We start from the raw sequence: 13462 nt of genomic DNA on the forward strand, positions 1-13462 counted from the left end.
GGTAAAAATATAATGATAAAATTGGTTCAAGCATGGGATATATATTTCACATCCTGATCATAGAGTCGGGTATTAATTATTTGACACTGAAATTACAAGCGCAAAAAGTGAATTTTGACGAAACTCGAGAATATATATTTGTTAGCTTCCCATCAAAATAAATAAAAGACCCAATTTAAGGTAGATAATTTTTTTTTCGAAATTTAAGGTAGATAATTACGTTGGGAAACTTGATAAACCAAGCCTTTTGTGAAACCACATTTGAAAATAAAACCATGTTTTGGTACTCTTAGGAAAATCAAGCATTTTTGCTTATGAAAAGTCAAAAATGCCCTCACCTTCCTTCTTCTTTCTTCCTGCAGTAACAGTTAAATGAGTTCAAGAAAATTGAAACAAAAACATAGAGCAAAACCCACGGGACCAAACCCACGAACGGCGAGAAAGGACGAAGCACGAACCGACGAAGCCCGAACCAGAGCGCCGACGCAAACCAGTCCTCCTCGTCGCCGCCATTTCGCCGTGGCCGCCGTGACCCATCCTCCACCGCGCGCTTCAGGCCGAGGAAAAGAGACGTCGCCGGGAGTCGCGAGGACGCCAGAGCAAGAGCGACCACCGAGGAAGGAGTGAGTGGTTGCCGGAGAATCTAATTCTGCGAAAATAAGGTGAGGAAGTCTCTTTCTCGGATGGATTTTCGAACTAGGGTTTATAGCTCATAATTTGGGGATTTTGATTCCGGGATGATTTCTAAGCAATTGATTGTGTTTAGTTGATCTTTGGACCCGATTATTGATGTTGAGGACTTGAAATTGGTGATTGGTTTCGGATTTCTTGGTTGTGGTTTGAATTTGGCCGAATTTGTGAAAAAGAAAAACTGTTTGAACTGCCTCTGTAAATCGACGTGGACAGACCGATATGATCTGAGTTCTTATTTTTGGATATTTTTCATGGATATTAGACTGTATGAGCTTTCTAAAATGACCAAGAACATGTAAATCCATTGAGTATTGAATGAGTTATGAATTTTCAAAGTTTGTGTTTCGCAGCAGTAAAACGGGATTTCCAGAATTGTAACAGTGAATTACGGGCTGTTTTTGAGATAGCTATTCTTGTCGTCTATATGCTTGTAATATCTCGTTAGAAAGCTACATGAGTCTACTTTCATTTGCCGCTAGAATCAATCAATTTCAAGTTTTGTAGCTCGAGTTATGATGGCTTAAGCGCTAGTGGGTCAGGCTGTCGGGAATTCTTTTGACTTGTTTATGTTTGTCGAGGAAGACGACGATGATGATATCAGGTGCGGACTTTCGGGTGCGACTTTGTCAGAAGTGGGTAAGTTTTGATCTCTAATTCGATGATATTTTGTAAGAAATTTGTTTGATTTGCTGAAAAAATGAGTTTGGGTTCGTCATTTGGGATCCAGAAAAAAAAGTTCGAATTTGTTGTCTGTAATTTCGAACTTTATAGTTGTTATTTCGATTGCATTTCGAACTTTTTAACTTGTAAATATTTGACTTCTAATGTATACTTTTTAACTTCTTAACAGGTCCAAACGTTAATATATGTTGTTTATTTGATAGTACTTGGGTGAACAATCTGATGGAGAGGAAGACGACGATGATGATATCGGTTTATTTAATGGTTTATTTACTCAATTTCAAAGTTGTTTGTGGTTTTTAATTATTTTATGTTGGATTGTGTAGTTTCGAAGAGAATTGGGTTTTTTGGATGAAAATTGTGTTTGTAATGTTTAATGATAATTACTTTGGTAGTTTTGGAGACTAGTTTTTTGGATGAAAATTGAGTTTGTAATGTTTTGAAATCAAAGACATAAAATAACTGAAATGTCTGAAATCCACGACATAAAATAACTGAAAAGTCTGAAATTCATTACATAAAATACCTGAAATGTCTGAAATCCAACACATAAATAACTGGAAGTTTTGAAATCAAAGACATAAAATAACTGAAAAGTCTAAAATCCACGACATAAAATAACTGAAAAGTCTGAAATCCATTACATAAAATACCTGAAATGTATGAAATCCATTTCATAAAAGAACTGAAATGTCTGAAATCAAAGACATAAAATAACTGAAAAGTCTGAAATCCAACACATAAATAACTTGAAGTTTTGAAATCAAAGACATAAAATAACTGAAAAGTCTGAAATCCATTACATAAAAGAACTGAAATGTTGAAATCAAAGACCTAAAACAAGTGAAAAGTCTGAAATCCAACAGATAAATAATTGGAAAGTATGAAATTCATTACATAAAATTTATGAAATGTCTGAAATCCACAACATAAAATAACTGAAAAGTCTGAAATACATTACATAAAATACCTGAAATGTCTGAAATCCATTACATAAAATACCTTAAATGTCTGAAATCCAACACATAAATAACTGGAAGTTTTGAAATCAAAGACATAAAATAACTGAAATGTCTGAAATCAAAGACATAAAATAACTTAAATGTATGAAATCCAACACATAAATAACTGGAAAGTATGAAATCCATTACATAAAATTTCCGAAATGTCTGAAATCCACGACATAAAATAACTGAAAAGTCTGAAATCCATTACATAAAATACCTGAAATATCTGAAATCCAACACATAAATAACCGGAAAGTCTGAAATCCATTACATAAAAGGACTGAAATGTCTGAAATACATAAAATAACTGAAAAGTCTGAAATCAAAGACATAAAATAACTGAAATGTCTGAAATCCAAGACATAAAATCCAATACTACTGACGAAAAGTACACGACGCTATGGCTGAAGGCGTACTTCTTATTACCGATATCATCATTGTCGTCTTCCTCACCATCCTCTTGTTCACCCAAGTACCATCAAATAAACAACATATATTAACGTTTGGACCTGTTAAGAAGTTAAAAAGTATACATTAGAAGTTAAAAAGTATACATTAGAAGTCAAATCTGTACAAGTTAAAAAGTTCGAAATGCAATCGAAATAACAACTATAAAGTTCGAAATTACAGACAACAAATTCGAACTTTTTTTTCTGGATCCCAAATGACGAACCCAAACTCATTTTTTCAGCAAATCAAACAAATTTCTTACAAAATATCATCGAATTAGAGATCAAAACTTACCCATTTCTGACAAAGTCGTACCCGAAAGTCCGCACCTGATATCATCATCGTCGTCTTCCTCGACAAACATAAACAAGTCAAAAGAATTCCCGACAGCCTGACCCACTAGCGCTTAAGCCATCATAACTCGAGCTACAAAACTTGAAATTGATTGATTCTAGCGGCAAATGAAAGTAGACTCATGTAGCTTTCTAACGAGATATTACAAGCATATAGACGACAAGAATAGCTATCTCAAAAACAGCCCGTAATTCACTGTTACAATTCTGGAAATCCCGTTTTACTGCTGCGAAACACAAACTTTGAAAATTCATAACTCATTCAATACTCAATGGATTTACATGTTCTTGGTCATTTTAGAAAGATCATACAGTCTACTATCCATGAAAAATATCCAAAAATAAGAACTCAGATCATATCGGTCTGTCCACGTCGATTTACAGAGGCAGTTCAAACAGTTTTTCTTTTTCACAAATTCGGCCAAATTCAAACCACAACCAAGAAATCCGAAACCAATCACCAATTTCAAGTCCTCAACATCAATAATCGGGTCCAAAGATCAACTAAACACAATCAATTGCTTAGAAATCATCCCGGAATCAAAATCCCCAAATTATGAGCTATAAACCCTAACTCGAAAATCCATCCGAGAAAGAGACTTCCTCACCTTATTTTCGCGGAATTAGATTCTCCGGCAACCACTCACTCCTTCCTCGGTGGTCGCTCTTGCTCCGGCGTCCTCGCGACTCCCGGCGACGTCTCTTTTCCTCGGCCTGAAGCGCGGTGGAGGATGGGTCACGGCGGCCACGGCGAAATGGCGGCGACGAGGACTGGTTTGCGTCGGCGCTCTGGTTCGGGCTTCGTCGGTTCGTGCTTCGTCCTTTCTCGCCGTTCGTGGGTTTGGTCCCGTGGGTTTTGCTCTATGTTTTTGTTTCAATTTTCTTGAACTCATTTAACTGTTACTGCAGGAAGAAAGAAGAAGGAAGGTGAGGGCATTTTTGACTTTTCATAAGCAAAAATGCTTGGTTTTCCTAAGAGTACAAAAACATGGTTTTATTTTCAAATGTGGTTTCACAAAAGGCTTGGTTTGTCAAGTTTCCCATTACGTTCAACTTGATTACACTTAAAAAGAACAGAGAAGAATCGGCAAATCCTCTGGTCCATTCAGATCATATTACATGAAAATAGAAAGACGAAAAAAAAACAAGTGCATCTTCAAACAAATGTAGAACTCGCAGCACCACTTCTCGTGCTCATTCCTGAGTAGAAAAAAAAGGGAGTTAAAATATGAACAGCCAGATATAAAATATCAAAGAGGAAATTACCGAAAATCACACCTTATTTAATATGCTTTATTATGTCCGCTAGACATTTGCAGTATGGTTGTCTAGCAATCCTTTTTTGAAGCCAAAAATCGAATCTTCTGGTGAAGAACAGAGCGTACCCAATGGATACTCCGATTCCGAGACCTGCACCGTATCCAATAGTTGCAAATAGCTTCCATGTCAGTGTTTCATCGTCATTGTCATCCTCTTCTTTGTCATCCTCTTCGTCGCCACACGGCTTCGTCAATGGAAATCCACACAGCCCTGGATTTCCACCATATGAATTGTTGTTGAACGTATTAAATTGTGTTCCTCGAGGTATTTCACCATCCAAGTTGTTGTGGGTGAGATTTAGAAAATTGAGTTGATTCAGGTTCGAGGCCAGTTGTTGCGGGATCTCTCCGACGAGCTCGTTGAATGAGAGGTCTAACCATTCGAGATTACTCAAATCTCCCAACGAGGGTGGAATCGGACCGACGATACTGTTGTGAGAGAAATTTAGGCCTTTGAGCGAATCCAGCTTCCCGATCGTTTTCGGAATCGCACCCGTGAATCCATTTCTTGAGAAATCAATCGTTGTGAACAAGGTTTGGATTTTCCCCAGCTCGATGTAGTTTCCTTTCATTGACACCGTCACCGAGTCTTCATAAATAGATGAAATATTGCCAGACCCGATTTCATCAATGAAGTTCAAGTATTCCAACATATTTGCATGTGCACCGATCATTGCCTTGAAATTCTCAAAATATTTTGCTGGCAAGACACCCACAAACATGTTGTCGGAGAGATCCATGATTCTCAAATTCTGAAAAGGAAAGCTACTCTTGGGATTCTTTATTGCACCATGAAATCTGTTAGACCTCAATACAAGAACTCGTAGCTCTGGAAGAGACTCCAAGAACTGAGGAAAAACGTCATTTAGCTCATTGTTTCCGACATCTAGAACCTCCAAAAGCTTGGAGTTAAGCAAAGATTGCGGCAGCGGGCCTTTCAATTTGTTTCCGTTGAGGTTTAGCGTTCTCAAAGAGCTTCCATTTGAAAACGCTGAAGGAATAATGCCATCAAACTTGTTCCTTCTCAAATCCAAAACTGACAAAGAGTTACTGAAATTTCCAAGGCACGGAAGGATATTGCCGTTGAAGCTGTTGTTTGACAGGTCGAGAACTTTGAGAGAATTGTGGTTGCAAATCAGAGATGATATTCCTCCACTCAATTGATTGTTGGATGCAAAAAATGCAACTGTAGACTGAGGCAGAATCGGAAGATGGCCTTGAAGCCGATTAGATCGGAGGTCAATGTATTGGAAGCTTTGATTCAGTGGAGGAACTGGGCTTATGTGTGTCAATGAGTTGTAAGAAAGATTCAGATAATTTGAATTTTTGGAGAAATTCCACAACCATGAGGGAATACTCCCTTCAATTTTATTTTGGGAAAGGTCTAGATTTATTAATCCTTCTAAGCTTTTCAGACCGTTTGGGAACTGAGAAATATTGCAAGAAGACAAAATCAAAATTGAAAGAGTATTTGACTTCAAGACAGTGTAGTTAGAATGGGGGATGGAAATAACAGATAATAAGCTATTAAAAGAAAGGTCCAGAAAATGAAGTGTTCTAAGCTCTAAAAAATGTTCCAATATGACGACACCACTCAAGTTATTGTTCCCTAGATCCAAGGACCATAGATTTGGAAGGGAATATAACCAAGTGGGTATTGTCCCATAAAGAAGGTTGTTGTTTAAACTTAAGGATTGTAAATTCAATGGAAGAGGTCCCAAGAGTTGATGAGTTGAAGAGTCACATAGAAAAGCTTTTTTAGTTGACGATGAGTTGCTACAAAGATAGGGTAGCTGGCCTTCGAGTTTGTTGTATGAAAGATCTAACGTAGTGATTTCACTGCTGAAACATGGAAAAGGAGGTGGTAGTCTGACATAACTACAATTTACTACAACAAAAGTTTCTATTTTTTCAAAAGTTTGAGATAAATAGGTTATATCTATTTCTAATCCTATGTTGAAAAGGTACAAATTGGTGAGTTGACTGGTCCAATTTTGTTTAGGGAATGAAACAGTGAGACTTGGGCTATCTACTAAAGAGAGATATGTAAGGTTTGGCAGCCGAAAAATATGTTCTGGAAATCTCCCTTTGAATTGGTTGGAATCAAGATCAAGAAATGTAAGAGAAGTTGAGAGGTTCATGAAAGAATTGGGTTCATGAAAGTTGACATCATATAAACCCAAGTGTGTGAGAGAAGTTAGGTTCTTCAGGATTCGTTTCAAGCTACTTGTCTCGGCTCTTAACTCATAATATTGACCATCGATGCCAAGTCTGAGCAAGTTAGACAAGTAAGCAAGTTCTGGAGGAATATGGCCACTGAAATTGGAGTCTACAAGGTAAAGATAACGCAAGCTGGGAAACCTACCAAAGTTGGGTGAGATTGAAGATCCTTTGAAATCATTGCGATAGAGATGGAGATATTGGAGATGAGTGAGAGAGAAAAGGCTGCTGTTGGAATCGATGACACCTTGTAGCCTGCTGAGGTAGAGATCAACAACGTGACCGGTCACGTTGTCGCACGTGACTCCACTCCAATTGCAACAATCTTTGCTCATATTCCATGATTCAATACTCATAATAAAGATTGCATATTCATCTGTGATAATATCAAAAGAGTTTTTGATAGTGAGCAAAGAAGATCTTTCATGAGGATGACAGAGTATTGGCGAAGAATTTGTTGAAGAAGGATTAAGGAAGAAGAGAAACAGAGGAATCACACACAAAACCCAACCCATTATCTGTATGAGGTATTATTGTATGAGGTTTTATTTTATCACATTCGAAGATACAGTTTATATATAAGTTCAACCAACAAATATCATTTTTTTTTTTAAGTCTTTAGTCTTTTTTCTGGGTTTGATGTGACACTCTTTAATATTGGCGAATGCGTGGTTGATTAAAAGTCTCTGTGCATACTTGAAGATATGGTCCAACATTTTTACATAATTGCTGATAGAACTCTTATACAAATTTCCAATAAGTCTTGGTCTTTTTTTTTTCCTGAATTTGAAAAGTAAACACAAACAAGCCTATCCAGACTAACATATCAATTAAGCTATAGGTCCCAACCTATTAAATTAAATATTTACCATCCAAGGAAAGAAGAAAACAATAAAAAAATTTGGACATTCAACTTAATTTCAAAAAACGATTATTTAAAACAGAATTTCGCAAGTTGTGTCAAAATTCCATTGTAATTTCAAAACTCAAATATGTAAATTGGGACTTCCAATTTTAAATGTTCTTTTTGTGGAGAAATGAAACCATCTTCTAAAACTGAAATATGAACAGAAAATTAGAAAAACAGTCGACTTAAATATTTGATGTTGTTAAATAGCTATCTTTGGGTAAATCTTAAATATATAACTACTTTCAAACGTAAATTTTTGGTAAATAGCCAACGTTTATTATATAAAAGTGACTATTTCCTTAAGATTTCCGTCTGAAAGTAACTATTTACCTAAGATTTATCAATCATTGGCTATTTAGCCATGTCTGGGCCCAAATATGAAAGATACACAAACTTCAAGCAAATTAATGGCAAAATAACGACATTGCAAATTAAAAATAATGGCTAAACCTTCTTAAAATAAAAAATAAAATGAGATATCCTTGACTATTTCCATGCTACCCGGCCTAAAAACAATTAGTACTTCCATGGAATTTCATAAAATAAAATAAAAATTCTGTACCTCAGAATGAACATGGAGTACCTCCGCGTTACCCGGCATCACAATATCCTTGAGCGAGACGAAGCTTGGAGTGTAAGCAATGATTTGTAATGCCAGGCGTTTATCAAACATCAAACGCTTGAATCTCTAGCCGCCTCGACTTGGGTCATAGTAGACGAGCATATTCCTGGGATAGCCTTGGTGCAACAACAAAGCTCAAAAAGGCCGTGCACGATCCATTTTCCCGGGAATATAGGAACGATAAGCGTAGAGTCGGCCTCCTCCGAGGAAAGCCACGGCCGAGTGGGAAGCGAGATGTTCGTGATAGGCTCTTCGGGGGCGATGGAAGAGAGCGGTAGCGAATCCACTCCGAGCCCAAATCGAAAGAAACCAATCTGTACGTGTTGATGCTTTCATCTCCGTCGAAGAAAGCCTGACCGCTGAGGTACAACAGTTCGAGGATGAACTCGGGACCGTCCCGAGCTCGTGTACGACCGCTCTCAAATCCGGCAGAGAGTTCAACATGACAACCTTGTAAAGACCCGTGTTCGGATCGAGGCCGAACCCACAGACCGCGAGCTCGATCGCGGTGTTATCCGTGTGGGCTCGATCAAGAACACGGTTCTCGGAGTCAGAGTCGTCTCATCTTCGGCCGCGTTTCGGGCCAAGACTTGCAGAGCGTGATGGTCTTCACCGACGAGAATTCTCACAAGAATTTCGACGATGACCTCCTCCGAAAGTCCAGAGATTGCTCCATGACAGATTTGAACTTCTTTATTCCCTCTCATCGTTTCCATAGCGATTTCGGATCTGTATATCGATTACAATGGGTAATATCAGTATGAATTAAACTGAAAACTGAACCTAACACTACATGAAAATTGGACAAACCATTTATAAGTGAAAACCCGAGAGCTAGCACGTAAAAGAAGGGCCTAACTTTTTATAAAAAAATAAAAACTAACTTCAGAAATGTAAGTTTACTAATATATAGAGACCAACAGTTCAATATTCAACTTTGTCCACCAAAAAAAACATGATATTTAGGATTTATAAATAATCAGCTTAGCTATTGAGACCTAACAGAGACTTAAAATAAAGGAACAATGTGTATTGTGTCATCAAAGACGTATAATAGTCAAATAAAGCCATTGCAGATTTGAAATTGCTGTATTCCCTTTTATCATTTATGTAGCGCTTTCGATCACGACGGGTATATTTTATGAAATCATTTTCAAACTGAAAACTAAGCTTAACAGTACATGAAAATTGACAAACGCCATTGACTACATAGGGCAAAGTGAAAATCCGATGGATATATCAAATGAAATGAATTTAAACTGAAAACTAAACCTAACACCACATGAAAATCGGACAAACCGTTTACAATGCACGGCAAAGTGAAATTCGCGAAAGCTAAGAGCATTGAGACGAAAATAACGAGCTTACATGTTTATCAATGTCGAATTCCTTCCGTGGAGACAAAAGCTGGGGAGAGAGAAAGGTCTCGCAGCACAAAAGACCTGAAAGTATAGCAAATGGAATGAATTTTAAACTGAAAACTACAGGTTCTTTGATTTCCAATCAAAAGCAAAATCCGATCGGTTTTATCAAATGAATTGAATTTAAACTGAAAATCTAAACCTAACAGTACATGAAAAGTGGAAAAAATAGATAATCCGAGAGCTAGAGAGCTTACAGGTTTATCAATGTTGAATTCCTTATGCAGAGAGAGAGAGAGAGAGGTCTCTCGGTAGAAATGAAACACCCAAATTGAAGACAATGCAACGGATATCATTGATACTCAGCTGAAGAAGTGGGCTTAGTCAAAAGGCCCAAATTGAAGAACTATTAGAGCTTATGATCAGATTTGGGCCAAAGCCCATTGAATGTTTGGTTGGATCATCATAATGTTATAACCTCTATAGGAGAATTCCACAAATATCTTAATTGAAGATGCTAATGCTTAAAACATTTTTTAATTAAATATGGTAAATTTTTAAATATTAGTATTTTCAAAACCTTTGATAAATACTTCATTTTTTTTTAATGAAATCGCATAAACGAAAAAAAAATTATATGTCAAATGTAACGGGTAAACAACAAAAAATACTATAATTTTTATAATAAAAGATAAAATAAAAAATAAAAAAAAATAATTACTGTAACTCGATGTTTTTTTTACCAAATTTTGAAAACAAATATTTAATTTTTTTCAAAATTAATAGTTTCGTCATAAAGCGCATTTCTCAAGTCGCAACATTAATGCATTCAATTACGAATAACTCACAGCTTTACGAGCTAGGATAAAATAAAAATAGAAATAAGATTCGTGCATTCAATTCAATTACCTATAAATAATGTCCAGCTTTGAGTATGACATCTTATCTCCCATTTTTGTCCTTTTTATACTTTTACTGAAAGATTCGAGCCAATTTTATCTTCTTACTTGTATCATAGTTTATATGCTTGTCTTTTTGGGGGTGAATGGGATCTGGTTACTTTGAAGTTGCAAAATCACTTAGCACAAAAAATAGTCGTGTTGTTCAAGGACTACAACTAAATTATATATTTGTTTTGTTGATATCTATATGCACTTAATTATTAATGTTATTTTTCTGAGACACAATATTTTGTACTTTTCATAATAATACTGCGTTTAATTTTCAGCAAGTACTCCAACCAACAAGTCTTTTTCTTTTATCAATAATATAGCAAATTGTACGTGGACGACATTAAAAGTATTTCAGCAATTTAAAACTATTGTACGTGGACGACAAAGCAATTTGAGGGTTTTACTTTTATATTGTATCGATATACAAAACTTTGATATTCGTCCAAATTGCCAGGCGTTTATCAAACATCAAACCGCTCCGAGCCCAAATCGAAAGAAACCAATCCGTACGTGTTGATGCTTTCGTCTTTGTAGACCCAATAGAGAGCTCCGTCGAAGAAAGCCTGACTGCTGAGGTACAACAGTTCGAGGATGAACTCGAGACCGTCCCGAGCTCGTGTACGACCGCTCTCAAATCCGGCAGAGAGTTCAACATGACCCGTGTTCGGATCGAGGCCGAACCCACAGAGACCGCAAGCTCGATCGCGGTGTTGTACGGTCGTCTCGATCAAGAACACGGTTCTCAGAGTCAGAGTCGTCTCATCTTCGGCCGCGTTTCGGGCCAAGACTTGCAGAGCGTGATGGTCGAATTCTCATCTGATAAATATTCTATAAACTCAAACAGAATTTGAAAAATATTAAAAGCTTTTACATATGTAAAATACGTCGACTAGTTTATCAACTTCCGAGGGATATGACACACCGTACCTTACGAGATTTCGGTATTTTGTTAGAAATAACAGCTGCCTTAGCACGGGACTGCCTGCGCCTGACATAGATTGGCCCATCGTCCACGGCCAAGTTCAGCGGCAACATAACACGTCCCTGGATTATCATTAAAACATCGAAAGATGGTCAAAATTGAAGGGAAAAAATCTTTCAAAAATTTCATTATGTTATTTTTTTTCTTCCGAATTATGATATCCTATTTTTAAAATTGATATCAAACCGTTTATGTGTTTTTAATTTATTTATTTATCGTTATGAAGATGTTGTTACATGCTTGTACGTAGTTGTTGTATCCATTATGTAGCTCATTTATTTATAAGAACACATTTGAATGACATGTTCTTAAAGTTCCAAATTCCGAATTTTAAAAAAATAATAACATAATCTCAAATACTACTCAAGACATATAGAACTCTAGTGGTATAGAATTTCGACGATGACCTCCTCCGAAAGTCCAGAGATTGCTCCATGGCATATTTGAACTTCTTTATTCCCTCTCATCGTTTCCATAGCGATTTCGGATCTGTATATCGATTACAATGGGTAATATCAGTATGAATTAAACTGAATACTGAACCTAACACTACATGAAAATTGGACAAACCATTTACAAGTGAAAACCGAAGAGCTAGCACGTAAAAGAACGGCCTAACTTTTTTATAATAAAATAAAAACTAACTTCAGAAATGTAGGTGTACTAATATGTAGAGACCAACAGTTCAATATTCAACTTTGTCCACCCAAAAAACATGAAATCTAGGATTTGTAAATAATCAGCTTAGCTATTGAGACCTAACCGAGACTTAAAATAAAAAGTATATAGTTAGCTAGTCTCTTGAGATTTTGTTACACGCGCATCATAAACATTAAACCAATGTAATAGACATGATAGTAAACCTAAAAATATCATAGATACATACTATATAATTTCGCCTACAAAGACAGAGCTTGGATTCATCATTTTGGAAGAATGTTCCGGTTTCGGTTAAGGCTTCTGTTTTTTATATTTTATTTTCATGTCTCTTCTTCTTCTTCGGCTCCACATACTCAACTCGGCGGTGGGTTGGGACGAGAGCACAGACATCTCCGGAAACTTAACAATCGAAGCCCAAGCATTCGAAGTTCAGGTTCGAAACCTGAACGACCTGAGATCGCTCGACATGTCTTTCCTCAACATGTCTCTCGTCTCTCCATACTCTCTGGCAAACCTCTCGTCGTCTCTCATGTCTCTCAGGGTCGGGTTTTCTCAGTTGCACGGAAAACTCCCCGACGATGCTTTCCATTTTCCGAATCTCGAGACGCTCGATTTGTCTGGAAGGGTTCAATTCCGAAGCTTTTTCCTTCCCTCCGGAGTGTCTTAACAACAATTACGGTTGGTCGCAAATAACTTGCAAGGCATGGTCCAATGGTCTTGTGGGTGTTGGTGAGCTCGAAGATCTTTCGAAATTGAAAAAAAAAATTGGTGTATCTAGATTTCTCTTCCAATAATCTGTCATTTACATTCGACAACAAGGCCAAAAGAAACCACACTTTCAACAACCTTGGGTATTTGAGTTTGTCCTCCTCTCAACGTAGCCGAGTTCCCACACTTTCTAAATTCATTAAAAACGCTACAATATTTAGACCTTTCCAAATTCAATGGAGTGTTCCCATATGGTTGTTGGAAATGGGCAAGGAATTGTTCCTTTCTCTAACAAACATAAATCTGTTTCCTGGGGAGTCTCCGTGGAAGGTACTTAGGGCATGTTTGGTAAGCAACTCAAAAACTGTTTTTTAGTTTTTGAGTTGAAAAAATTGAAAACATGTTTGGTAAAGTGTTTTCGGAAAAAATTTTCAAAAAATTTTGAAGTTGTTTTGGAAAAAAGTAAAGAAAACTGAAAACAAATAAAATGTGTTTTTGAAAAAAAATTCTTATCTTCTCTCCTCTTTCTCCTCATCTTCTCTT

The 13462-nt window shown here is 36.7% G+C and overlaps 1 protein-coding gene and 4 long non-coding RNA genes across 5 annotated transcripts; 1 reads left to right on the plus strand and 4 right to left on the minus strand.

Annotated features, from left to right (window-relative positions):
• The first annotated feature begins 364 nt into the window (after positions 1-364).
• Positions 365-1702, plus strand: LOC149398701 (uncharacterized). The gene is made up of 3 exons (XR_016297282.1): positions 365-662; positions 1276-1329; positions 1544-1702. It is a non-coding gene; the product is annotated as an uncharacterized LOC149398701 (long non-coding RNA).
• Positions 1703-2764: 1062 nt separating this feature from the next.
• LOC149398702 (uncharacterized) lies at positions 2765-3887 on the minus strand. Its single transcript, XR_016297306.1, has 3 exons — positions 3793-3887; positions 3126-3257; positions 2765-2890 (listed from the first exon to the last, which is right to left on the minus strand). It is a non-coding gene; the product is annotated as an uncharacterized LOC149398702 (long non-coding RNA).
• Positions 3888-4232: 345 nt separating this feature from the next.
• LOC149398703 (receptor-like protein 49) lies at positions 4233-7058 on the minus strand. The gene is made up of 3 exons (XM_089614644.1): positions 6761-7058; positions 4463-6406; positions 4233-4384 (listed from the first exon to the last, which is right to left on the minus strand). The coding sequence occupies exons 1-2, from the start codon at positions 7056-7058 to the stop codon at positions 4464-4466; spliced, it is 2241 nt and encodes a 746-aa protein (XP_089470770.1). The 3' UTR covers positions 4233-4384; position 4463.
• A 618-nt stretch (positions 7059-7676) lies between these two features.
• LOC149398704 (uncharacterized) lies at positions 7677-9933 on the minus strand. The gene is made up of 3 exons (XR_016297218.1): positions 9874-9933; positions 9624-9697; positions 7677-8984 (listed from the first exon to the last, which is right to left on the minus strand). It is a non-coding gene; the product is annotated as an uncharacterized LOC149398704 (long non-coding RNA).
• Positions 9934-11325: 1392 nt separating this feature from the next.
• Positions 11326-12477, minus strand: LOC149398705 (uncharacterized). Its single transcript, XR_016297280.1, has 3 exons — positions 11959-12477; positions 11497-11613; positions 11326-11385 (listed from the first exon to the last, which is right to left on the minus strand). It is a non-coding gene; the product is annotated as an uncharacterized LOC149398705 (long non-coding RNA).
• Positions 12478-13462: the final 985 nt, after the last annotated feature.

This window comes from Urtica dioica, chromosome 5, assembly GCF_054948205.1.
Source record: "Urtica dioica subsp. dioica isolate 48M chromosome 5, U.dioica_male_clone48M_v1_H2, whole genome shotgun sequence".
NCBI lineage: Eukaryota > Viridiplantae > Streptophyta > Magnoliopsida > Rosales > Urticaceae > Urtica > Urtica dioica.